The 20569-nt window shown below is 53.6% G+C and overlaps 1 protein-coding gene across 1 annotated transcript; it reads left to right on the forward strand.

Annotated features, from left to right (window-relative positions):
• The first annotated feature begins 13253 nt into the window (after positions 1 to 13253).
• MLN (motilin) lies at positions 13254 to 19414 on the forward strand. Its single transcript, XM_089918867.1, is given in 3 exon segments — positions 13254 to 13428; positions 15399 to 15515; positions 18584 to 19414. Coding segments are annotated over 3 exon segments (663 nt in total). The 5' UTR covers positions 13254 to 13311; the 3' UTR covers positions 19013 to 19414.
• Positions 19415 to 20569: the final 1155 nt, after the last annotated feature.

Genomic DNA, 20569 nt, shown 5'->3' on the forward strand with positions numbered 1-20569 from the left:
CTGGGGCTGCCGTGCAGCCCTCCTGCACCCCCCACTTTCCCTGCTGGAGGGGCGTGAGGGGTGAAGGAGCTAATCCTGTGTCCGGTAGGTGCCCAGGCCATGCTGCAGTCAGCTGTGGTGAGTAACCCTAATCCAGCCTCTGGGGCAGCACATTTTCTGAGACAGGGATGTTGTCAGGGCCTCCCCCCTGTAAGGGAGCACCCTCAGGTGCCAGCCGCACCCTCCTCCAGGCCCAGAATTTTCTCCCAGAGGCAGGGCCCATCCTCAGTGGGCACAGAAATCCGGTCCCTCTGAGTCCCTTCTCCCCAAACGTGCCTCCTTCCGCCTCCCCCCACCCCTTCACCACCAACAGCTGCAAAATTTCAGCCGAGAGCATAAAAGACAGGTGCTCGTCTTTGGCTTTCTTTTAAGAAGAAAAACAACGAAGAGACAAACCCTCGGAAATCAAGTGCGGGGGGCGGGGGGGGGGGAGTAACCCAGCCCTGCGTTCCGGGGAAATGTTAAATCAGCGAATTGAAATGCCGGAGATGAAAGTGGGACTGCTGGGTGGAGCCTGTCACACCCGCGCTGACAGTGACAACGTGGTGATGGTGGGGGACGCAGGCAGAGCCAGGCTGTGAGGCTTGACGTCAGCGCCCCCATTCTGCAGTCTCCTGAGCTCCCTCCCCTGTGGCTCCCCCTCCTCGTCGCGCCCTCCAGCTCACACAGCCCCTCCCACCACCGCGCCGTGTTTAAGCCCCCTACACCCCTCGTCATTTAGGAGAGTGCTCCCTAATGGTGGTGTGATATAGATTTATGATAATACGTATTTGGTTCCCCACCCACCCACCATTTCTGGCGCAGATCTCCAAGAACCCTTGAAATTTCCTAAGTGATAAGAGAAAGGAGAGCATCGTTTGTTGTATTTGGCCTTTTGTCCTCTGTTCCTAAACAGCCCCCGCCGGAGCCAGAAAGGTGAAGGGAGAGTCTTTTCTTTTTTTTTTTTTTTCTGGAGTACAATTGCTTTACAAGGTTGTGTTAGTTTCTGCTGTACAATGAAGTGAATCAGCTATACGTATACCTATATCCCCTCCCTCTTGGACCTCCCTCCCCCCCATCCCACTCATCTAGATCGTCACAGAGCACCTAGCTGAGCTCCCTGTGCTTTATAGCATGTTCCCACTAGCTATGTATTTTACACGTGGTAGTGTATATATGTCAATCTTGATGTCCCAGTTCGTCCCACCCTCCCCTTCCCCCCATGTCCACATGTCCGTTCTCTATGTCTATGTCTCTATTCCTGCCCTGCAAATAGGTTCATCTGTACCATGTTATTCCTAACAAGCCACTTTCGACCAACCTGAGTTTATGTTAATGAAGTGACTTTTGGAAAACCCCTAAAGCCTGGGGGCTGGTTGCCAGGGGAGCCAGCCACGTGATTAGAGGGTTGGAAATTTCAGCCGCTCCCTGCCCCGACTCCAGGGAGGAGAGAAGGGCTGGAGATGGAGATCAATTGCCAGGGGCCAATGATATAACCGATCATACCTATGTAATGAAGCCTCCATAAAAAAAATCAAAAGGACGGGGTTCGGAGAGCTTCTGGGTTGGTGAATGCATTCACACACTGAGAGGGCGGTGCACCCCAGTTCCCTGGGACAGAAGCTCCCGCACTCAGGACCCTCCCAGACCTCGCCCTGTTTATCTCTTCATCTGGCTGTTCACCTGTATCCTTAGACATGGAATTGTTTGCTGGTGCTGGAAAAAAATACAGGTGGTGCCAAGGTGGGCTCAGCAAGAAATTGTGGCCTCCTTGACCTTCTAGAAACCACCCCTCTCAGGAGCCCCCTGGATGGGAAGTGGTCCTCCTGCCCTCCTCTGTCCCAGAGAGTGTTCAGCCCTCAGGAAGTGGACTGCATTCCTGTTTACAGAGCACTGGATACATAGACCCCGGGCCATTGACTGTGACCATGGATCTACCGGACACAGGAGGATTCCAAGTGGATTAAGTTCTCAGAGGAAAGAAAAGTAGAGAAAGAGATGTGTGACATCTATGGAGAGGGACCCTTCAGATGCAGCTACTCACCGCTAGGCTGTGAGACGGGGTGTGAGGGAGAAAATGGAGAATGCTTGCAGAAGAGAGCAGGAACCCAGAGCGGCAGCCAGTGAGATGGAACAGTACCCCCCACCCCGGGTACCTCCAGGGTACCCCTCCCTTGAACGCGAGCTGGGCCCGGGCCGGAAGCTGTCATGCAGGACCTCTGGGCAGCAGCTTGTGAGTTTGAGGAAAGGCCTGCTGCCCACCCCACGCAGTTACCACCACACCCAGAATGTTTAATCCTCTAATGAGCTGTCTCATCCCCACGCAGCGTCTGCCCGTGTGCATCCGCGGGAGCCTGGCCTCACTAAGCAGCTGTGAGTCGTTTAGGACAAAGTGGGAGCCTTCTCTTTGGCACAGTGCTGAGCCTGTTGTGATGAGCATTGAGGGAAAATGATGAGGGGACAAATTGGACCCCCCATATGGGCCTGACCAGGCCAGAGGCTGAGGGAAGGAGCTGGGCATGGCTGCCAGGCTGGGTCTTATTTTCAGGGCTCCTCTCCCTTGGGCCCCCACGCACAGCAGGAAGGTTGTAGCAGAGCCTGCCCACACTCCTCTCCCCATCCTTCCAAATCTCTTGTTCTCCTAGCTCCCGGCGGTGCCACTCAACCCCACTTTGCCGCTGAGTACCCTTGAATGAGGGGTAGTCGTTCCAGAGACGCAACAGGGAATGTTTTTCTGCCCTTAGGGGAAAAGGGAAGTATGTCCAAGTCCATTCGTTTAAATTATTCGACCCTCCAAGTTCCAAAGCTGCTTGAAGGTGTGCCCTGGGCTGGCCAGAGAGCCTGGTTGACTGGGGTGGCCTGGGCCGTCAGCACCACGGACAGCACCTCAGTCCCGAGCCACCACCCGGTGCCTGCAGGTTGGAGGATGGGGGAGGGGGGGTGGCGGTGCGAGGCCTAAGAAAACCCCATTCTCAAGGCCCTGAGAGTTCGTCCTTTTCACTGCAGCTTGAAGGGACATCGGATAAGGAATGTCATCGCCAGGCCCAGATGCCCTGTAATCAACCATTCTCGGTGCCCTGCATGGAAAGGCAATTAAAGCAAGAATTAAAAAGCCATAGCATCATTTAAAATCCAATAACACGGCTGGCCTGAAATGTGTCCTCAGTCTCTGGGGAGGGTGGAGGTGGCGTGGGGGGAGGTGCTGAGGACAGAGGAATGTGGCGACGAGGAAAGAGAAAGAGTCGGAAAGGGAGAAAATGGTGGCATGGGAATGGAGGTTTCTGAGTCTCACATGCCTTCCCACCACATAGCCAAAGTCTGCTCACCCCACTCCCATCCCACCCTGCCTCGGAAGCCCTCCCTGATGACTGGCCTTAAGGAAGTCCTCTCCTCTGGAGTCCTCTAGAGCTTACTCCCCTCTCCTGGTATTCAGCATTGATTCCTGGCTATTCGTCTTCCTTGTCCACCAGAGCATGTGCTTCTGTGGATATGGACTGTGATTACTTTATCAGTCCACACCCAATGTCTTTGGCTGAAGCTTTTAACATAGTCCCACCCTTGCACCCTATCACCTCCCCACAACCCAGCAAGTCCATCCCTAAACTGAGAATAATAAAAACCATGATCCTCACGAGCCTGTGTGTTAAAACACAAAGCAAGTCTGGCCATTTCCCCCGCTTTTGTTGCCAGTATCTAGAAAGGCCTCATGCACATCCCTTCATGTAAAAGCTCTGAATTTGCTTTTCACCCCTAAGAGACCCAGAGAATTTCTAATCTACTAAAATAACGTTAACCCTTTTCACATCAAATAAAGCCCTCCTGCAGGTAATCTTCCTGTCACAAGCTGACTGCCTTGATGTCACTTGGAAGTGAGTGGGGATACTCGGTTCCCTTTCATTTTCCCTCCTCCTCAGTAGAACCCTAAACCGGGAGGATTCAAGTCTGATAGGAGCTGTTCTTGCAATTTATGTCTCCTGTCCCTTGGGAGCTTACTCGTGTCTATTTTAAATAAATTCCCTCTTTTTTCTCTCCTTTTTACAAAGAACAACTGCAAATCTTCTCTGAGGATAGCTTTTCTTTAGGGTGGAATTCAGTTCTGACAGTCAAACATTCATGCTATGGGCCCTGGGTGAATAATGATTAAACGAATTATCTCTGTGATTGGGTCTTGCCTGAGACTGGGGGGTGTTCCCTCAAAGTCCTGCAGTGTTTGGGGCTGCAGTTTCCCAATAACTTGGTTGCGCTTTCAAGAAAAATCATATTCTAAGAAGTGGAAAAGGAAACAGACAGTGCTCTGAGTGCTCCCAGGGGCGGTGAGGGTGAGCTCTAATGCCCTTGTCTTCAGGGCTGCTCTGGGCAGCTCTTCCTTGTGTTAAGTCTAGGGTAGAGTAGTCAAGGCTTGCCACTATCTAAACTGCTCTCTCCAAATTCATCTTGCTGATGTCCTGGATCCTATGTCGTGAGCACGAGATCATGCCTCTGTCTTGCCTTGCTATCCCAGCTGGGATTTTAGGACCTTATTTGGCACCTCCTTCACTTAGATGTGGTGCATGATAGACCACAATGGTTCAGGACCTGAGGACCACGCTTACTGTCGTGGGAGACCAGGTCTCTGCTCAGCCAGACATTCATGAAGAGGCCGGAGCTGTGAATGGCCCCTTTAGCAGCAAACAATGCCCCCTGAATTCCTGGGTAAACTCACCCTCCTCCATTGCCCACCACGCTTGCCCAGACCCCACCTGGCCACCCAACCCTAGCGCTGGACCACAGAGGAAACAGAATCCTCCCCCTTTCCCTGCCACTCGCCTCCAGAGTGGGCTGGTGTGAAGGAGCCTGCGTGACTGCCACAGCTGTCAACGGCAGAGGCTGCATGTGGCCCGCTGCTCCCGTTAGTAGCCGTTGGCAGCCCCCCAGATCCAAAAAGCGTCAGCCCAGCAAATGTGGGAAGGTCAGCGACTGAGGTTCAGTGATGCAATGGAAGAGAAGAAGTTGGGACAGCTAACACCTTTTACCTGAATCTACCCTGGATTAGGCTGACATTTGAAATGACTTTGGCTCCCATCCACACAGCATAAAACCTCTACCAAGACTTCTCTCCTTCTTAAACATGAAAGCACGAACTTTTCTCAAGCACCAACTTCCCTGATCATTTATGAAAACGTGTCAGCTGTCTCTGCCTCCTTGTTCTAGCACCTCGTGCCCTGGGATCAGGGAGCTGCGAGCTGCCTGCCCCGAAGGGGTTGAAGAGAAAGGAAGTGCTTCAGCTTATGAGAGGCCAAACTTTCCTTAAAATTAATTCGTCACTTGCAAAGCCATCTGCTTTCTCTTCACACACATCTATCATCTCCATAAAAATAAATACATATAGCTAAAATTCAATGAAAAGGAGACCCAGTGTTATCAGTTCAATTCACAGAAGGAACAGATCTCACCGAAGTCCGGGCCACAGACCCAGCTCTTAGCACCCGCGCCCTGTCCCTGGAAGGAAAGTTATGGGACCTCTTCTTCTTAAAGTTTTATAGCAGCAGCTTTCGTGATAAACCCCCATAAATAGAAAGGGAACCCAGAAGCAAGTTGGTGACTGGGACATTTCTAGGGGTATATTAACCACCCAGGGATGTATTGACCGGGAGGTCGGCAGGAATGCTATTGTGAAACTCAGCCAAGTCCCGAAGTTCTGTGCACACTGTCAACAGTCCAGGCGGCTGAACCGAATAGATCTTATCGGATTGTTTCGGGTCCAGGTTGTGGTCGAGTGTGGGATGGGCTCTACAGGAAACCGGAGACACAGGAATGTTCATTGAAGTAGCAGATGTAACACACAAACAAGAAGCTCAACAAATTGGAAGTTAATTCTGGGTGGACCCTCTGCATGTGTATGTCCTCCTCGCCACTGGCACTGCTTCTCTACCAGGGGTTCTTGGGCCACAGTGGTGCCTGCTGTGTATCATTTCTCAATGAATCATTTGTGTGTTCTGAAAAAGGACCCTGAGCCATAGAAGGAAAAGAACAAAAATACCCCACAGGTCACCGAAGCCTGTGTCCCCTGGGCCAGGGCACAGTCATTGCCTAAAATACATCTCTCGGTGCTTTGCCTGCCCCAGTTTTAAATGCCGTCCCCATGGGCTAGGAGTTTTGCCCGTGAGCCCAGTCGCACACCCCCGGCTCTGTGGGGGGCATCAAGGGCTTGGAACCGAAGGGGAAGCAACAGCTATCCCTCCCCCTCCCCCACAGCTCCCGCACTTGAGAAGCGGGTTCTTTGCCTCTCCTTGGCCTTGGCATAAGGTAAGCAGTGCACGTTTAATTCTTCCCAGAGTTCTGGGCAAGCTGACCTTTGGAAACCTTTCATTTTTCATTTTGATGCCGTAAGCTTTGGCACTCCCAGCAATCCCGGGCTATTTTTGTTCACCTGAACTCTGTCATCCTCTAGACGCCCTCTGCCTCTTTGAGGGGAAACAGTGTTCGAGCCGCCACACCTCCCCCCAGGAGCCCCCAGTCGCAGCTTTCCTTCTCTGCCGACCCCTGCCTGTCACCCACATCCTCCGTGCTGTGTCCTCGGGGCCTCGATGGCATATATCCAGCAACTCACCTGCCCGTTTCCAGCTCACAGTTCTAACCTCCTGACGTCTTCTTGCATTAGGTCTCTGTCCATCCTGACGCTGGCTACATCTCCCCATTTAGTCTCAGCTGCAAATGTAATTAACATGCCGTTGCCTCCCTGTTCCAGGCCATTAATGAAGATGTTACCGCGGTACCCCGCAAATGATATTTTCAAGGTCATGAGGAGAGGAGAGCTAAGCTGCTAATACCTCTGCCCAACACGGGGGAAAGAGGCAATCAAGTGCCCACATGTGGTTTGAGTCATTTCCTCTGGGTTTTGGGAACTTCCTTTCTCTTGACTTGCATTAGGTTTTTATGCCTCCCCTCAGCTTCAGCCGCTGCACATCCGGGACAATTCCCATTTGGAGAACGAAGAACATCAGATTATGCCTTCGTCTTATTTTTGTCCAGTTTCTAGCAGGAGAAACAGCCACTAATTGAGCATTTGGAGGAGAGACGGTGTACATGATAAAGACAAAGTTGTCGTTATCAGGCTTGTTATCCGGCCACCTCTCCATTCCTGAAGCAGTAACCGTGACAGTGGAAAATACACGTTGAGGCCAAGGCACCTGACAGCTAGGGGAAAAGAGGCCTGTTCTCGCTGAGTCGGTTCCTAAAGGGCCGACCCACAAGATCTGCCGCCAAGAGGGACATGTCCTTGTGGCTGGTGCCGCTAACCCTGTTTGTGACCCCATAGCAGACCTTGAGCCCCCCCCGCCCCCTCCCCCATAGTCTACATCCCTCTCTGCCTTACGAGGAGTAGCCCTTTATGAACCCCGATTTGCCTTCCTTCCACACCAAACTGCAGATATCATAGCGTAGCACTGCAAATTGCTTGGATCAGAAGTACTGAATCACAGAAGCAATTCAGGATAATGCTATTTACGCCCAGAAAATTGATCCCAGGTTATTTACTGTTTCCAACACTTCCCTTCTCCCCATCCCTCATTGCAGGCCTGTCTCCGGTTTCCAGGCTCCTAATCATTTCTCAGACAGAGCGCCTTTTTTTTTTTTTTTTTGCGGTACGCGGGCCTCTCGCTGCCGTGGCCTCTCCCGTTGCGGAGCACAGGCTCCGGACACGCAGGCCCAGCGGCCATGGCTCACGGGCCCAGCCGCTCCGCGGCATGTGGGATCCTCCCGGACCGGGGCACGAATCTGTGTCCCCTGCATCGGCAGGCGGACTCTCAACCACTGCGCCACCAGGGAAGCCCAGACAGAGTGTCTTGAAGGTGTCTCTGGACCAGAGCCCAGACTGGCCCAGCAGAGTGTGAAGGGGCGGGGGGCAGGAATAGCTTCGCATCTCCCCCGTGCTTGGCAGACAGGCTTGCCGCGCCCCCCCCCCCACCCCCTGCCAGCTGCAGTCCTTCTTGGGTCCAGATCTGGTCTCTCCAAACCTAAGAACATACGAGAACCGTCTATGCGTGTCCCAGTTGGTCAGCTGGGACTGCGTCACAGTCAGATGCCTTGCCAGGCAGATGGCTTAGGGAGAGAGCCACAGGTTTGGAGAATTTGTACCTGGCCTCTGTTATGGGCCTTCCCCAGCTGTAAGCATTCATGTGCTCACTCATCAGATACTGAGAGGCAAAAAAGCACACTGGATTCTAAAGCCAGACTCCTGAGTTTGAACCCTGGTCCTGCCATTTTAATAGCTGTGTGACGTTAGGCCAGCTGTTTCAGCTCAGTTTTCCCACCTATAAAATGGGATAGTAGCCACACCAGCCTCATAGGGTTGTTGTGAGATTTTTCTAAAACTGATACATGTGATGTCTGGCTGATATTTATTACGTATCCAAACAGCTTTCACACTCCAGACACTGTCGAGGTCAGGGGTCAGCAAACTTTTCCTATAAGGTCCAGATAATAAATATTTTTGGCCTTGTGGGCATTAATGTCTCAACTATTCAACCCTGCTGCTATAGCCCCAAAGCAGCCATAGACAATAAGCAAAGAATGAGCATGGCTGTGTTCCAATAAAACTTTATTTATAGACACGGAAATGTGAATTTCATATCAATTCACCTGTCACTAAATATTATTCTTCTTTTGATTTCTTTAATTATTAAAAATGTAAAAATTACTCTTAGCTCAAAGTCTATATAAAAATAGAGGGCGAGGGCTTCCCTGGTGGCGCAGTGGTTGAGAGTCTGCCTGCTGATGCAGGGGACACGGGTTCGTGCCCCGGTCCGGGAAGATGCCACATGCCGCGGAGCGGCTGGGCCTGTGAGCCATGGCCGCTGAGCCTGCGTGTCCGGAGCCTGTGCTCCGCGATGGGAGGGGCCGCAACAGTGAGAGGCCCGCGTACCGCAAAAAAAAAAAAAAAAAAAATAGAGGGCGAGCTGGATTTGACCCATATTGACTGACCCCTGGTCGAGACGCTGGAGATGCAGATCCTGACATGTCCTGCCGTAGGAGCCCACGAGCTTCCCTGACCCTGGGAAGGGCTCCTTCACAGCCCTCAGGCTACTATGCCCCCACCAAGCTCTCTGACTTTGGGTTAAAAGTCTCTTTCGAAACGGGGACACTGAGACTCTGATCAGGCCAGGGTTAAGAAATGGCAATTCAGTTCCAAGCCCTGGCATTTTGAGCTCTAATTCCTCTAAGATAAATTTCAGACTCCAGAGACCCAATGCACAAGTGTGTCACCAATCCAGCACACCGGAAGAGGTCTAACCTTGCATCTGGAATAGAACACAGAGCCCCAGCTGGTGGGAAGCCCTGCTGAGCAGGGAATTTAGAGGTTATCTGGGTTGGGTTTGAAGCACTGCAAACATTTGCTTCTTTCAGAGGGCAAAAGCCAGAGCTGATGGAAGGACGACAGGATAGGCGTTCCTGGATGAGGAGCAGGGCTTCTGAATGTTCGGGGCAGCCTCTCTGGAAGACACTAATGGCCAACAAGGTTCACCTGGGGAAAGGCCTCTGCCTACCAGACTCTCAGGACTTTACACCAATCTGCCCAGCCACCTCCCCACTGGTCTCCCAGCCCCGCCTCTCCCTGCTCCTACGCCTACACCCAGACACTGAGTGATCTTCCACCACGACACGTTTGTTGTATCCCCTTCAAGACACCGTGAGGACCCCCGGCTTCCTCCCCCATCAAATCTAAATCCTTCTACTTGGTTTCTAAGGCTCCCAGACTGACCGTTTTCCAACCACACAGTGGACCTCCCAGGACACCACCATCCTCTGCACCTGTGTGTATCCTGCATCCCAGAAGCCCCCGCTCCCACCCTCTGCCACACCTGGTCACATCCAGCCTTGACCTTTATATGAAGAGATCTTGCAGTAGGGTCACAGAAGAGGGATTTAATTGTGCTTCAGTTTCCTTATCTGTAAAATGGGGAAAATAGGAGCACCAACCTCATGGGGTTGCTGAGATTTAATGAGAACACGTGTGCCGAGCGTCCCCTGAGTGGTGCCAGGGTCGCCACTGTATTTGGAAAGGGCACCAGCCAGCAGCAGCCAGCCCTGTCTGACTGCAGAATAGGTTCACCTCTTCCCTCTTTGAATATTTTTAAAGTTACCATTTGAATGACACAATTACCACAAAAGATTTCCAGGATAGGTGTCCCTTCTCCCCATTTAGGCTGCAAACCTTTTGTACTGAAAGCATCACGCCTTCCCCGGCCCTCCACGGAGACTCTGGGCCTCCACGGCCCTGGGTCTGGACTGCCATTTGCTTTTCCCTAATCTACTGAAATGCTGCCACACACTCTAGTGTCCTTTCTTTCATGAGGAGCTTCAGGGGAAAGGCCAAAGACAAGTTATCTTCCTAGTACAGCACTTTGACAGGCCAACAGAGAATCTGATCAATAGAGTGGCCTGGAGACGGTCAACATTATATATTTAAGTAACAAAAAGAAAGGGCTTTTGTTAAAATGACCCTCTGAGCGGCAGTCGAGCTCTAAGTGGACAGGAGAGTGCCATCTGGGCGGGGGCTGGCCTCCACCAAACCTGACTGTCACTCGAGGAAAAGGCCTTCCAGGAAAGGCCCGACATCCACAGCGTGGCAGGCCCTGCCCATTGTTTCCACGAGCTTCAAGAATCCAGGCTCCCCACCCAGAGCCCCCAAAGGTATGGCCAAAGGTTAATGGGCTCCAAAGGGAGGGCAGGAGGTATATAAGGGCCCATCAGACCAGTCAGACACCAGCGGACCAGCAGAGAGAGGCTCTGCCTGGCCCACTCAGACCACACTCACACTGTGAGTAGCCAGAGAAGGTGGGCGGGGGAGGTATCAGCAGTAGCCTGAGGATGGGATGTGAGCCGAGCCCGCCCCGTCCAGAGCTCTCCGGGGTGAGCTGACCCGCTCCTGTGGCCCTCTGCCACCTTCAAATACCCACCTGGGCTTCAGACTGAGTACCCCGAGCTGGTTTCCAGCGTACGGGTTAAAGCTGCACACAGTGGGCAAGCGCAGGGCTGCCTGGAGGCATGCAGGCTGGAGGGAGGAGCAGGGGGTGCAAATCCTGGCAAAAGTGAAGCTGTCTGGGGTCGGTGGTGCCATCGACTGCAGGCCGGGAACCCAAACCAGAGCCCAGCCTGGGTGCAGGGCCATCCCACTTGGCATGGAGTCTTGGCCCTGGGAAGTTAAGGGGAAGAGGCTGGGTCCCTAGGGAGACGACATGGCTGGGCAAGACTAGTGGGGCCCAGGGTTCCTAAAGGAGAGAGAGAGAAGAGACAGGTGCCCCCTCAGCCAGAGCCGAGCGCCGGAAGCCTGGAGCCCCACTCCCGGTGACGGAAAAGGAAAATCAGCAGCTCGTCATATGAAAAGCCCTCGCTCCTATTCTGAGCTCCCCGGAACGCAAATGAATGTAGGTGACATGCCGGCTGCCAGTTGGAGCACGAAAATGAGCAGCAATTGGATTTTTGCCTTTTTTTAATTTAAAGTTTTTATTGATTCTTATGGAGTGAATTAAATGTGAACACCAGAATGAGAAGGGATCCATGGCATCTCCGTGAAGGAAATGGGACACCATTAATGTGACACAGCTGTGTCCTCTGAAAGGGAGCTGGGGCCCCAGAGACTCCACGGGGAAAGGAAAGGAGGAACTGTGATTCAGAGCACCCCACCCTCACCCGTGCTCTGTTACCTCAACAGAGCACAGGGCCTCAGTTTCTGAGACGTGGTCTTCAGTGGGTGGGTGGTCCGTCCCACCCTCCTGGAAATTTGTATGCAGCCGGCATGGGGGGCTTTGGCTGTCTGAGCTGTCGTGTTCTTTCTCGTGGAGTTTTAGCGACATGGAGAGACCAAGTAGGACAGGGCAGTGGGAGAACAAGAAGACAGAGGGGCCTTCACACAACCAAGGAGACGGGTCCTAGCAGAGAGGCAGGACGCAAACCCACAGCCTTGGAAGATTCTCTCCAAAGGGAGAGTCAAAGTTGGACCTGCAGGGAAGCTTGGAGGCCAGTCTGGGGCAGGACCCTCTCCTCCCAATGGAATCCAGCCCGCCCAAGGGCTGTGGGACCCTGAGATGACCCCCAGAAGCTCTTTATCTGAACCCTGTAATCCCCCCACCGCCGCTGCAGAGGCTGCTCCGGTCTCCCTTCCCTGCTCCAGGGGCCTGCCTCCTGTGGTGCCCTTCTCCCCTTTCTGTGGGCAGAGGCCACATGGAGAGGGTATTAGGACGAGCGCCGGGCCTCAGAAGGCCAGGCCTCCAGCCCCCACTGCCTTCATATGGGTCCCTTCACCTCCCCAGGCCTCCTCCACTCCCTAGATCACACCTGCTCCCAGGTGGGCATGAGGAGTGTGCGGGAGAGGGCTTGGAATGGTAAGGAATCAACCAAGGCCAGCGCCCAGCAGGCCACGCCCCCCTCCACAGGACCATCCTGCCCCGGCCCCTCTCTCAAGTCCCTGCACTCCTGAGGTCCTCACGCCCACCTGCTCCCTGGTGTCTTGGCAGCCCTCCTTCCCGCCAGCCATTCCTGACACACCCACTTCCAGGATGTGGGAGGGCCTCACACATGCTCACGCTGGCACCTCGCCAGCACTGGTGGCATTGGTGCGTGCGGGTTGTTACAGGGAGGAAGTTGTTTCTGGATGGCGGCCAGCAGGCAGCTGGACTTGCTGGAGCTGGGAAAGGGTTTGTTCCAGAGCCGGTGCTGGCCCAGAGGGATGGGAACCCTGCTCTACTCTTAGATGCTGCTCCAAGCTGAAGTCTTCCAATCTGGCTCTGCCTCCGCATGGGCAGAGGGTCTCCGCCCTTCCTCTCTAGACCTGGGGTCTTGGCCCAGTGCTCCCAGGCAGAGCTGGAATCAGCTGGGCCTGGGTCCATCCCTTTTATCATCCTAATATCGGCTCAGGGAGCAGGCAGGGTTCTCTGGATCTTGGGGCTTGGTTCTGCTGACAATCTAAGAGTTTTTTAATCTGCAACATGGGGTCCCTCCTGCTTCATTAGCCCAGCTGACCCCAGGAGACCTCGTCAGTAACAAAGGGAAGAGCGAAGTGGAATGATTCTTCCCCGGTGTGTGTAGTGGGCAGGGCAGCCTCTCCTGGGTGCTTAGGGCAGAGAGGGGGCTCTGAGTTCCTCTGGTACAGCCCCACACCAAACCCAAGTCCAGACAGGGTAAGTGGCTTGCTCAGGATCACACAGCTCCAGGTGGGCCATGGACCAGAGCTGAGGGCTCCTGCCTCCAACGCAGCAGCCTGTCCCTGTACCTTACATTGGTGACAGGAGCTCCCTGTTTTCGTCCAGCTCCAGGATGCTGTCCCGCAAGGCCGTGGCCTTTCTGCTGGTGGTGCATGCAGCCACCATGCTGGCTTCCCAGACGGAAGCCTACATCCCCATCTTCACCTACGGTGAAGTCCAGAGGATGCAGGTAAGATATTCCCAGGCTGCCCGCCTCCCCAGTGTGGCCGAGTTGACCCACAGCCCTGCTCGGCACTGAAATCATATTAGTTTCTCTGAGGCATAAGTGTCCCTTCAGTAAACCCACGTTTAATCAGCTATGCCAGGGACACTGAGGCGAATATGCAAAACCAGGACCCCAGATAACCCCAGACCCCAGCCGTACCCCCGGCCACTTCCACTCTTTCACTAGTGCCACAAAGGTATCAGTGGCTCCCACGGGCGACATCTTTTCCCACCCCTGCCCATCCTTCAGGGGAAGTTTTCAATTAACAAGCCAATAAATATTTGTGGAGCATCTCTGCAGCACAAAGGGCCACCCCGGCTGAGAGGCCAGACACGCAAGGAAATCTCAGAACCTCCCGTCTTCAGGGAGCTGGCTCGGGAGCCAAGACACAAACATATGAAAGATTCACTAATAACAGAAAACAAAATGGAGATGTCACAAGGCAGGATGTGATTAATTGTCCAGTAAGTAATGCTGCTGGTATGCGCTGAGTTCAGGGCAGGAGAAAACATGGTGGGCTGGTGCGGAAGAGGGGAACCTGAGCTGAGGGCCTCGAGAGAGAAGGATGGGGGACAGGTGGGCGCAAATGTCCGAGCGGGAAAGAAGGTGCCTTTCCGGGGAGTGGTGGCCAAAGCCTCCTTCTCTTTAGAGCCCAGAAGAAAACAGGGCAGGCTTAATGGAACTCAGGCAGCGGAGCCTAAGGAAAACTGGGCTGCTGGACCTGCCTCCCTGGGCCTTTTACTTTACACATCAAGGGGTTCTGAGTGTCTCGCCACCTTTGTTTCTCTCTTTCTTTTTTTGGCCGCACTACACGGCTTGTGGGATTTTAGGTCCCCAACCAGGGATCAAACCCGGGCCCTCAGCAGTGAGAGTGCAGAGTCCTAACCACTGGACCACCAGGGAATTCCCTGTTTCTCTTTAAATGGGATGAAGTAATGGACGTTCATGTCCCATGTGTCTTAGACCAAGGCTCCAACGGGGATCCACAACTGAGTCAGTTCTCTGTGAGGTCACGTGGCCCTGAGGCACAGCCTCTAGCAACGCAGTCTGTCCCGGGGTAGGTTTCCACACACCCAGTGAACGGCATCCTTTACAGAGGCCAGGCTGCACCCAGCTCCCCTTCTTCAGGGGTGGACATGCAAAGTGATGGAGGAGATACAGAGGATCCCCTAAACCTACCTTCGTCCACCACTTGGCTCCCTCTGCAGGAAAGATGACCAGCTGTTCCAGAATCACCATGTCCCAGGGCAGGCCCAGAGCTGAACCCCCAGAGTGTCCTCAGAGAAACCAAAGGAATGGGGGTGTATCTGATCTCAGTGCTCAGGGACCTAGCAAGCAGGATGGCCGGCAAGATGTGGGGCTGGACAGAAAGAGTCAAACTCAGTGTTACACGAACTGGCAAAATGGCAATCAAAGGACGCTTGGCGTTAATCTGCTCTGTGGTTTTCCTCCTCATCATTGCCAGGCACCGGCATTTTTATGAAGAAGCTGCAACTCCTTCCTCCATAATTCATCTCCCTGTCTTGCCTCATAAATCACCTCCCAGGGACTCCAGTTTCAGGACCACCCCACGGCGCCCTCACCATCTTTTTTATAGGCTCCTTGCTAAGAAAAACACATTTTCACACTTAATACGCAGGAAGGGCGGCCATTATTTTCAGCATTTTAACTTAATTAACAGTAACAACCTGGGTGTAATGTTTGAACTACAAAGGAACAGATTCCTCTTCGAGTTGACTTGTTGCCGGGCAAATCGAGGGCCATTGTCAAGCCGCTGGGTGTCTGAGACACCCTGTGAGAGGTGCCTGGGAAAAGGGGTTCTTTCGGCCTGAGCGGGAGCTCAGGCTACTTAGCACTCTGGGTAGAGACTCCAAGGGGCTGTATGGATGGTTGAGGGAGAGTGAGTTTTGTACAGTTTTGTGCTCGACCCCTAGGAAAAGGAGCGGTACGAAGGGCAAAAGAAATCCCTGAGTGTACAGCAGAGGTCCGAGGAGGTGGGCCCTCTGGACTCCGCAGAACCCTCGGAGTAAGAAGTAAAGGAAGTTACCAAGGCAAGCAGACAGGGGGGCAATGCAGAGAAACCCAGCAGGGGGATGGTCCCCGGCCACCACAGAATGTTCTGTGAACCAGACACTGAGGCAACAAGCTCCATCCTAGGAGGGAGAAACAGATACCAAAGATGAGACAATAAACCGTTTTAGTCACCAAATAAGGAGGTAGAGTAGAGAGTGACGGTGGGGCTGGGGGCACTGCTTTGGCTGGGGGAGCGGAGGGAAGGCCTCTCAGAGGAGGTGACATTTGATGTGAAACCTGAAGCATCAGGAGGAGCCACCCACGCAAAGAGCTGAGAAGGAACATCCCAGAAGAAGGAGCAGGGAGTGCAAAGGCCCAGCTCAGGACGCCCCTGGTAGGTAGGAGGCCCTCGAGGCCCAGCGGGTGCTGAGAGAGGGCAAGAGGCCAGCAGGGCCTGGTGGGCCAGGCAAGACGCCTGGGAGGCTGTTGGGGGTTCAGAGCAGGGAGGTCATCTGCTCTGACTCAGAAAGAACAGAGGCGGCAGGAGCGGAGGCAGGAGGCCAGTCAGAAGGCAGCGTGGTCCTCAGGGAGAGACGATGGGGGTGCCGTTTCCTGCCCTAGACTTGAGCCGGGAGACAGCTACTGCGTCAGGACCCAGGGTCCAGGGCCTTGAGTGCCCAGTGAGGATGCACAGATTGTCAGGGCTGGAGAGAGCCTTGAGTTTGTCTAGTAGGACTCTTTAATTTCACAGACTCATTTATTCAGACGGAGAACACTTACTAAGCCTCCTTTACGTGCAAGGCACGCTTCTGGGCACTGGGGATAGAGTGACAAACAAAACAGATAAATCCTCTGCCCTCATGGAGCTCATACTCCCGGGGAGAACAGAAACAAGGTACTGGAAGCATCAGCAACAGACCGCAAGCAGGATAAATAAGCAAACTCTACAGTAGGTCACGGGGGATAGGTGATGTGGAGGAAAATAAAACAGGGAAAGGAGATGGGGTGGGTGGTAATTTTAAATAGGGTGATCAGAGCAGGTGTCATGAGTAGATTGGTGTTTGTGCAAAGACCTGAAGAGAGGGAGGGAGTGAACCATAAGGATATCTGAGGGAAGAGCTTTCCAGGCAGAAGAAACAGCCAGTGCAAAGGCCCTGAGGCAGGAGTGGGCCCAGAGGAGAGGGGGAGAGGGAGGAAGGGAGAGGAGAGGGGGAAGGAGAGAGAGAGAGAGAGCACTTCAGCCCAGGGTGGTCATGGGGGAGGCAGAGCAAAGTGGTCAGATTCTGGAAATATTTTGGAGGTACAAGCCCACAGGATTTGCTGAAAGAATGGATATAGGATGTGAAAAAAGAGAAAAGTAAAAACTGACTTCAAGGTTTTTGGCTGGAACACCTAGAAGGAAGGATTTGCCACTCACTGAGCTGGTGAAGCCTGTGGTTGGCTCAGGTTGGCAGGAAGAAGATCAGGAGGTCAGACTGGACCTGTGAACTGTGAGATGCCTGTTGGGCACCCAGGTGGAGATGTTGCACCGGCAGGTAGATATGCAAGTCTGGACTTTAGGAAAGGTTGGGTCTGGAGACATAAATGTGGGAGTCATCAGCGATTATATAAAATTTCAGGCCAGGACAAGGCGAGATCCTTGGCAGGGCGGGGCGGGTGGATGGAGAAAGAAGAAGTCCCAGGACTGAGTGTGGAACACTTTCCTGTAAAGGGGTCTGGAAGGGGGTGGGGCAGACTGGCAGACTGATATCTAGAGAGAGTGGGGGCCTTGCCAAGGTCACGCAGTGGTCAAGGCAGAACAGAGCTGGACTTCACACCTCCTGTCTCCCAGTGAACACTGGCCAGTGATCTTTGCACCCCCTTGGGTCCCCACAGCATGCTGTCCACAGACAGTGAGGTCACACATGTGGCACAGAGAGTGACCTCAGTGCTGTCACTGCAGCGGAGGAAGGGGGGGCACGCTTTTCCTTCCCGAATGCTCCCTGGGCTCTAGAGGAGGGAGCCGGAAGTGAGTCCTCCGCCTGGCAAAGGGGGAGCTCGCTCAGAACTGCCCTCAAAATGCACCTGAGACAGAGCTTATGGCACTGACCCTGAGGTTCCCACGGTACAGGTTATATCCAATGTAACATCTCAGGAGGCTTGGGGTGGGTACCTCTTGTCCCCTCTCCTTATCCTTAGAACCATGACATGCAGGCCAGGAGGTCCTTTCTGGGTCATCCAGTCCAGCCTCTTCATTTTAAAAGTAAGGAAACCATTCCCACAGCAAGGGAACAGCACAGGCAGGGCTGGAACCGCCAGCCTGCAGAGCCGCCCCAAAGGTTGTCCTTCAGGCCTCCTGAGTCCATTTCCCACCCCCAGTGTGTCGGGTGGGAGGTGGGGGAGCAGGCCTGGGACTCCTCCATCGTGGGTCTCTGGAGAGTTAGGGGGTCTTGGCTTGTGCAGCAAGACCATTGAACCAGGAAGCTCAGAGGGGGGGAGATCAGTTGGAGCCCCTTGCTCTGCCCCAACAACCTCTCTTGGTGGAGAGCCTCCAGACAGCTCCTCCATGGTCTTACATGTGTCCCCAAGGTGCTAGAGAAAGCGTAGCCTGGGGGTCCCGGGAATGGACCCTGGAGCCAGGCCCTCTGGGTGTACTTCTCCCTCTGCTATTTAGTACCTGGGTGGCCTTGAGCAAGTTACCTGACCTCTTTGTCCTCAGTTGCCTCATCTGCAAAATGGGGATATTAATCCCCATTAGTGTCTCTACATCATAGGGTCATTGAGAGGCTTAACCTACGGAAGGCATTTAGAGTGACACCTGGCACCTGGTACACTCCCACGTGTTAGCTATTATCATTCAGGAGAAGGGGAGGGGACTTTCCTCCTCTGATCCCAGCTTCCCCCACCGGGGTGAGGCTGGTTGATCCTCCTCCCTCCCTGCTGGTCTCAGCAACTTCCAGGATCCAGCCCCCAGGTGAGAATTGGGGAGAGGGGCCAGAGTTCCCAGAGGACCCCAGAGGAGCTGGAAGAGTGGCACGGCTCCCCCGCGGTCCCTCCAACCACCTGTAGGGCACCCAGGGGTCAACGGCCCACTCTGCCTTCCTGTTAACTCTGCCTTATTTCACAGCTGACTGCTCGCGTGGAAATTGGCATGAGGATGAACTCCAGGCAGCTGGAGAAGTACGGGGCCACCCTGAAAGGTCTGATGCGTGAGGTGCTGCTGTCCAGCCAGAACGGTAAGCGGAGCCAGGGCGCCTCCCGGTTCATATTCCTGCAGCGTAGCCAAGTAGGGTTTGGGGGCTGTGATTTGTTTTTCTGCTTTGCTCTTGAGAACCTGAAGCTGCCTTCCACCGCAAGCTCCCACACCCCACCCCACCTCCGAGGGGAGCTTAATCACAGATTTGGTGGGGGTATGGGGAGGGGGCGAGGGGGCGGGCCTCGGATGGCTGCCGGTGGTTGGGGAGGCCCAATTCCCCAGCCAGGGGCGTCTCCAGGCCCTGCCTCCAGGGCTCAGACCCCTTTCCCTAACGCCTTTCTGGCAGAGGACCACAAATGACAGCAACCCCGACCCCTCCCCCTGCACAGATCTGTTCCTTCCCTCCCCAAACGCCACTGAGGTGTAGTCTGGCCACAAAAGCCTGCATTTTTTTTCCCCCCGTCCATTCTGCAAATCAAAGTCCTGAGCCCCATTTGGCCTTCCCCGGGTCAAGGTCGGCCTGAGTTACTTGTGCAAAGCTAGGTCCTATGTGACAAACAGCCACCAATTTCTTCTCCTAGTCCCCAGGAGGAGAGGGGAAAGGCCAGGGGAAAACGTTTGGGGCGGAGGAACTGAGAGGTTAAATTACTAGCCCCAGGCTATGGAGAAAGCTAGAGGGAGAGTCTGGCCAGACCTCCCCTCCTTCCTCAGACCTGCAGGCAGGTTTAGAAGGCAGTTTCACAGATGGACCTGATGACACTTCTGAGCTGCAAATTTCCTTTGCTTTTCTCCAGCAGCCAAGTGACAGGTCACCTGGGGGAGAAGCTGGATGGAACTCAGATCCCTCCACCCCCCATCCAGAGAGGCCCCGGGAGCCCATCTGCACGGCCCATCTGCTGGGCTCGGAAGGAAAACACCCTCTCCCAAGCAAATCCCCCTCCAGCAAATAAATCATGAAATATACAGAAATGACTCTTTTATTTAATACTTTAATTTCCAAAAGTCAGAGTCAGGTCATGCCATAAAGAGGGAAATAATAAAGCTCAGAGAGAGTTTGGCCATAAATGGTGCATATATTAGCAAAGCATGTGCCTTTTGTAAGTTCTGTGTGCAAATATTAATTGAGACCCACGGAATCGGAAGATTTGCGCCGGCCCTTCCGTTCTAGGTGAGGAAACTGAGTCCCGGAGAGACGGCATCTTTTGCCCATGTTCTGAGTCAGTGGCAGAGCAAGCACAGTAACTCAGGCCTCCTGAATCCTGGTCCATTTTCTGTTTACTGACTCGAGGTGTAATGGACCAGAGCGTTTTAAGGCCTCTGCGCTCAACCCCTTGCTGGGTAACTTCCAGCTAGCCCTTTAACCTCAATGAGCCTTTGCAAAAGCAAGGTGGTAATATCTGCCTTGAGATCTGGGGACGGAGGCACCAGCAAAAAGCACATTACTATTATTATTATCACCTTGTGACTACATACGCCAGCATCTATGGCAAAATTACACAGCCAACCCATTTTATTTCTGCCTTCTAAACAAAACTGGATGGGAGATTTCATTCTAATTTAATTTTACGCTAATGAATGTTCATTTATTTATAAACTGGGGCCATATAGGAACCCAAGCTCCATCCATAGGTTACCAGCGATTAGACAACAGTGCCCATTCCATATCTCCACCCGCCTCAGCCACTTCAAGGGCTTAGCCGTGGATAACAGTCAGAGCAAGATGACTCCAGCCCTTAAAAAGGACCCTCGCTTGGGGTGCTCTGAATGCCCCTCGAGGAAGCTTACACGGGACCCAGAGCCTGCACACAGCACGTTCACACAGTTTCCAGTGCACGTACTGATCAACCCAAGCACAGCTGCCGGATCCCGGGAGATGCTGCCCAGACACCCGCTAATAAACGGGGAGAGAGGGCTGCA

The sequence above is a fragment of the Delphinapterus leucas genome, chromosome 10 (genome assembly GCF_059928025.1).
Source record: "Delphinapterus leucas isolate spDelLeu-1000000601 "Yukka" chromosome 10, BTC_Dleu_Yukka2, whole genome shotgun sequence".
In the NCBI taxonomy this organism is placed as follows: Eukaryota; Metazoa; Chordata; class Mammalia; order Artiodactyla; family Monodontidae; genus Delphinapterus; species Delphinapterus leucas.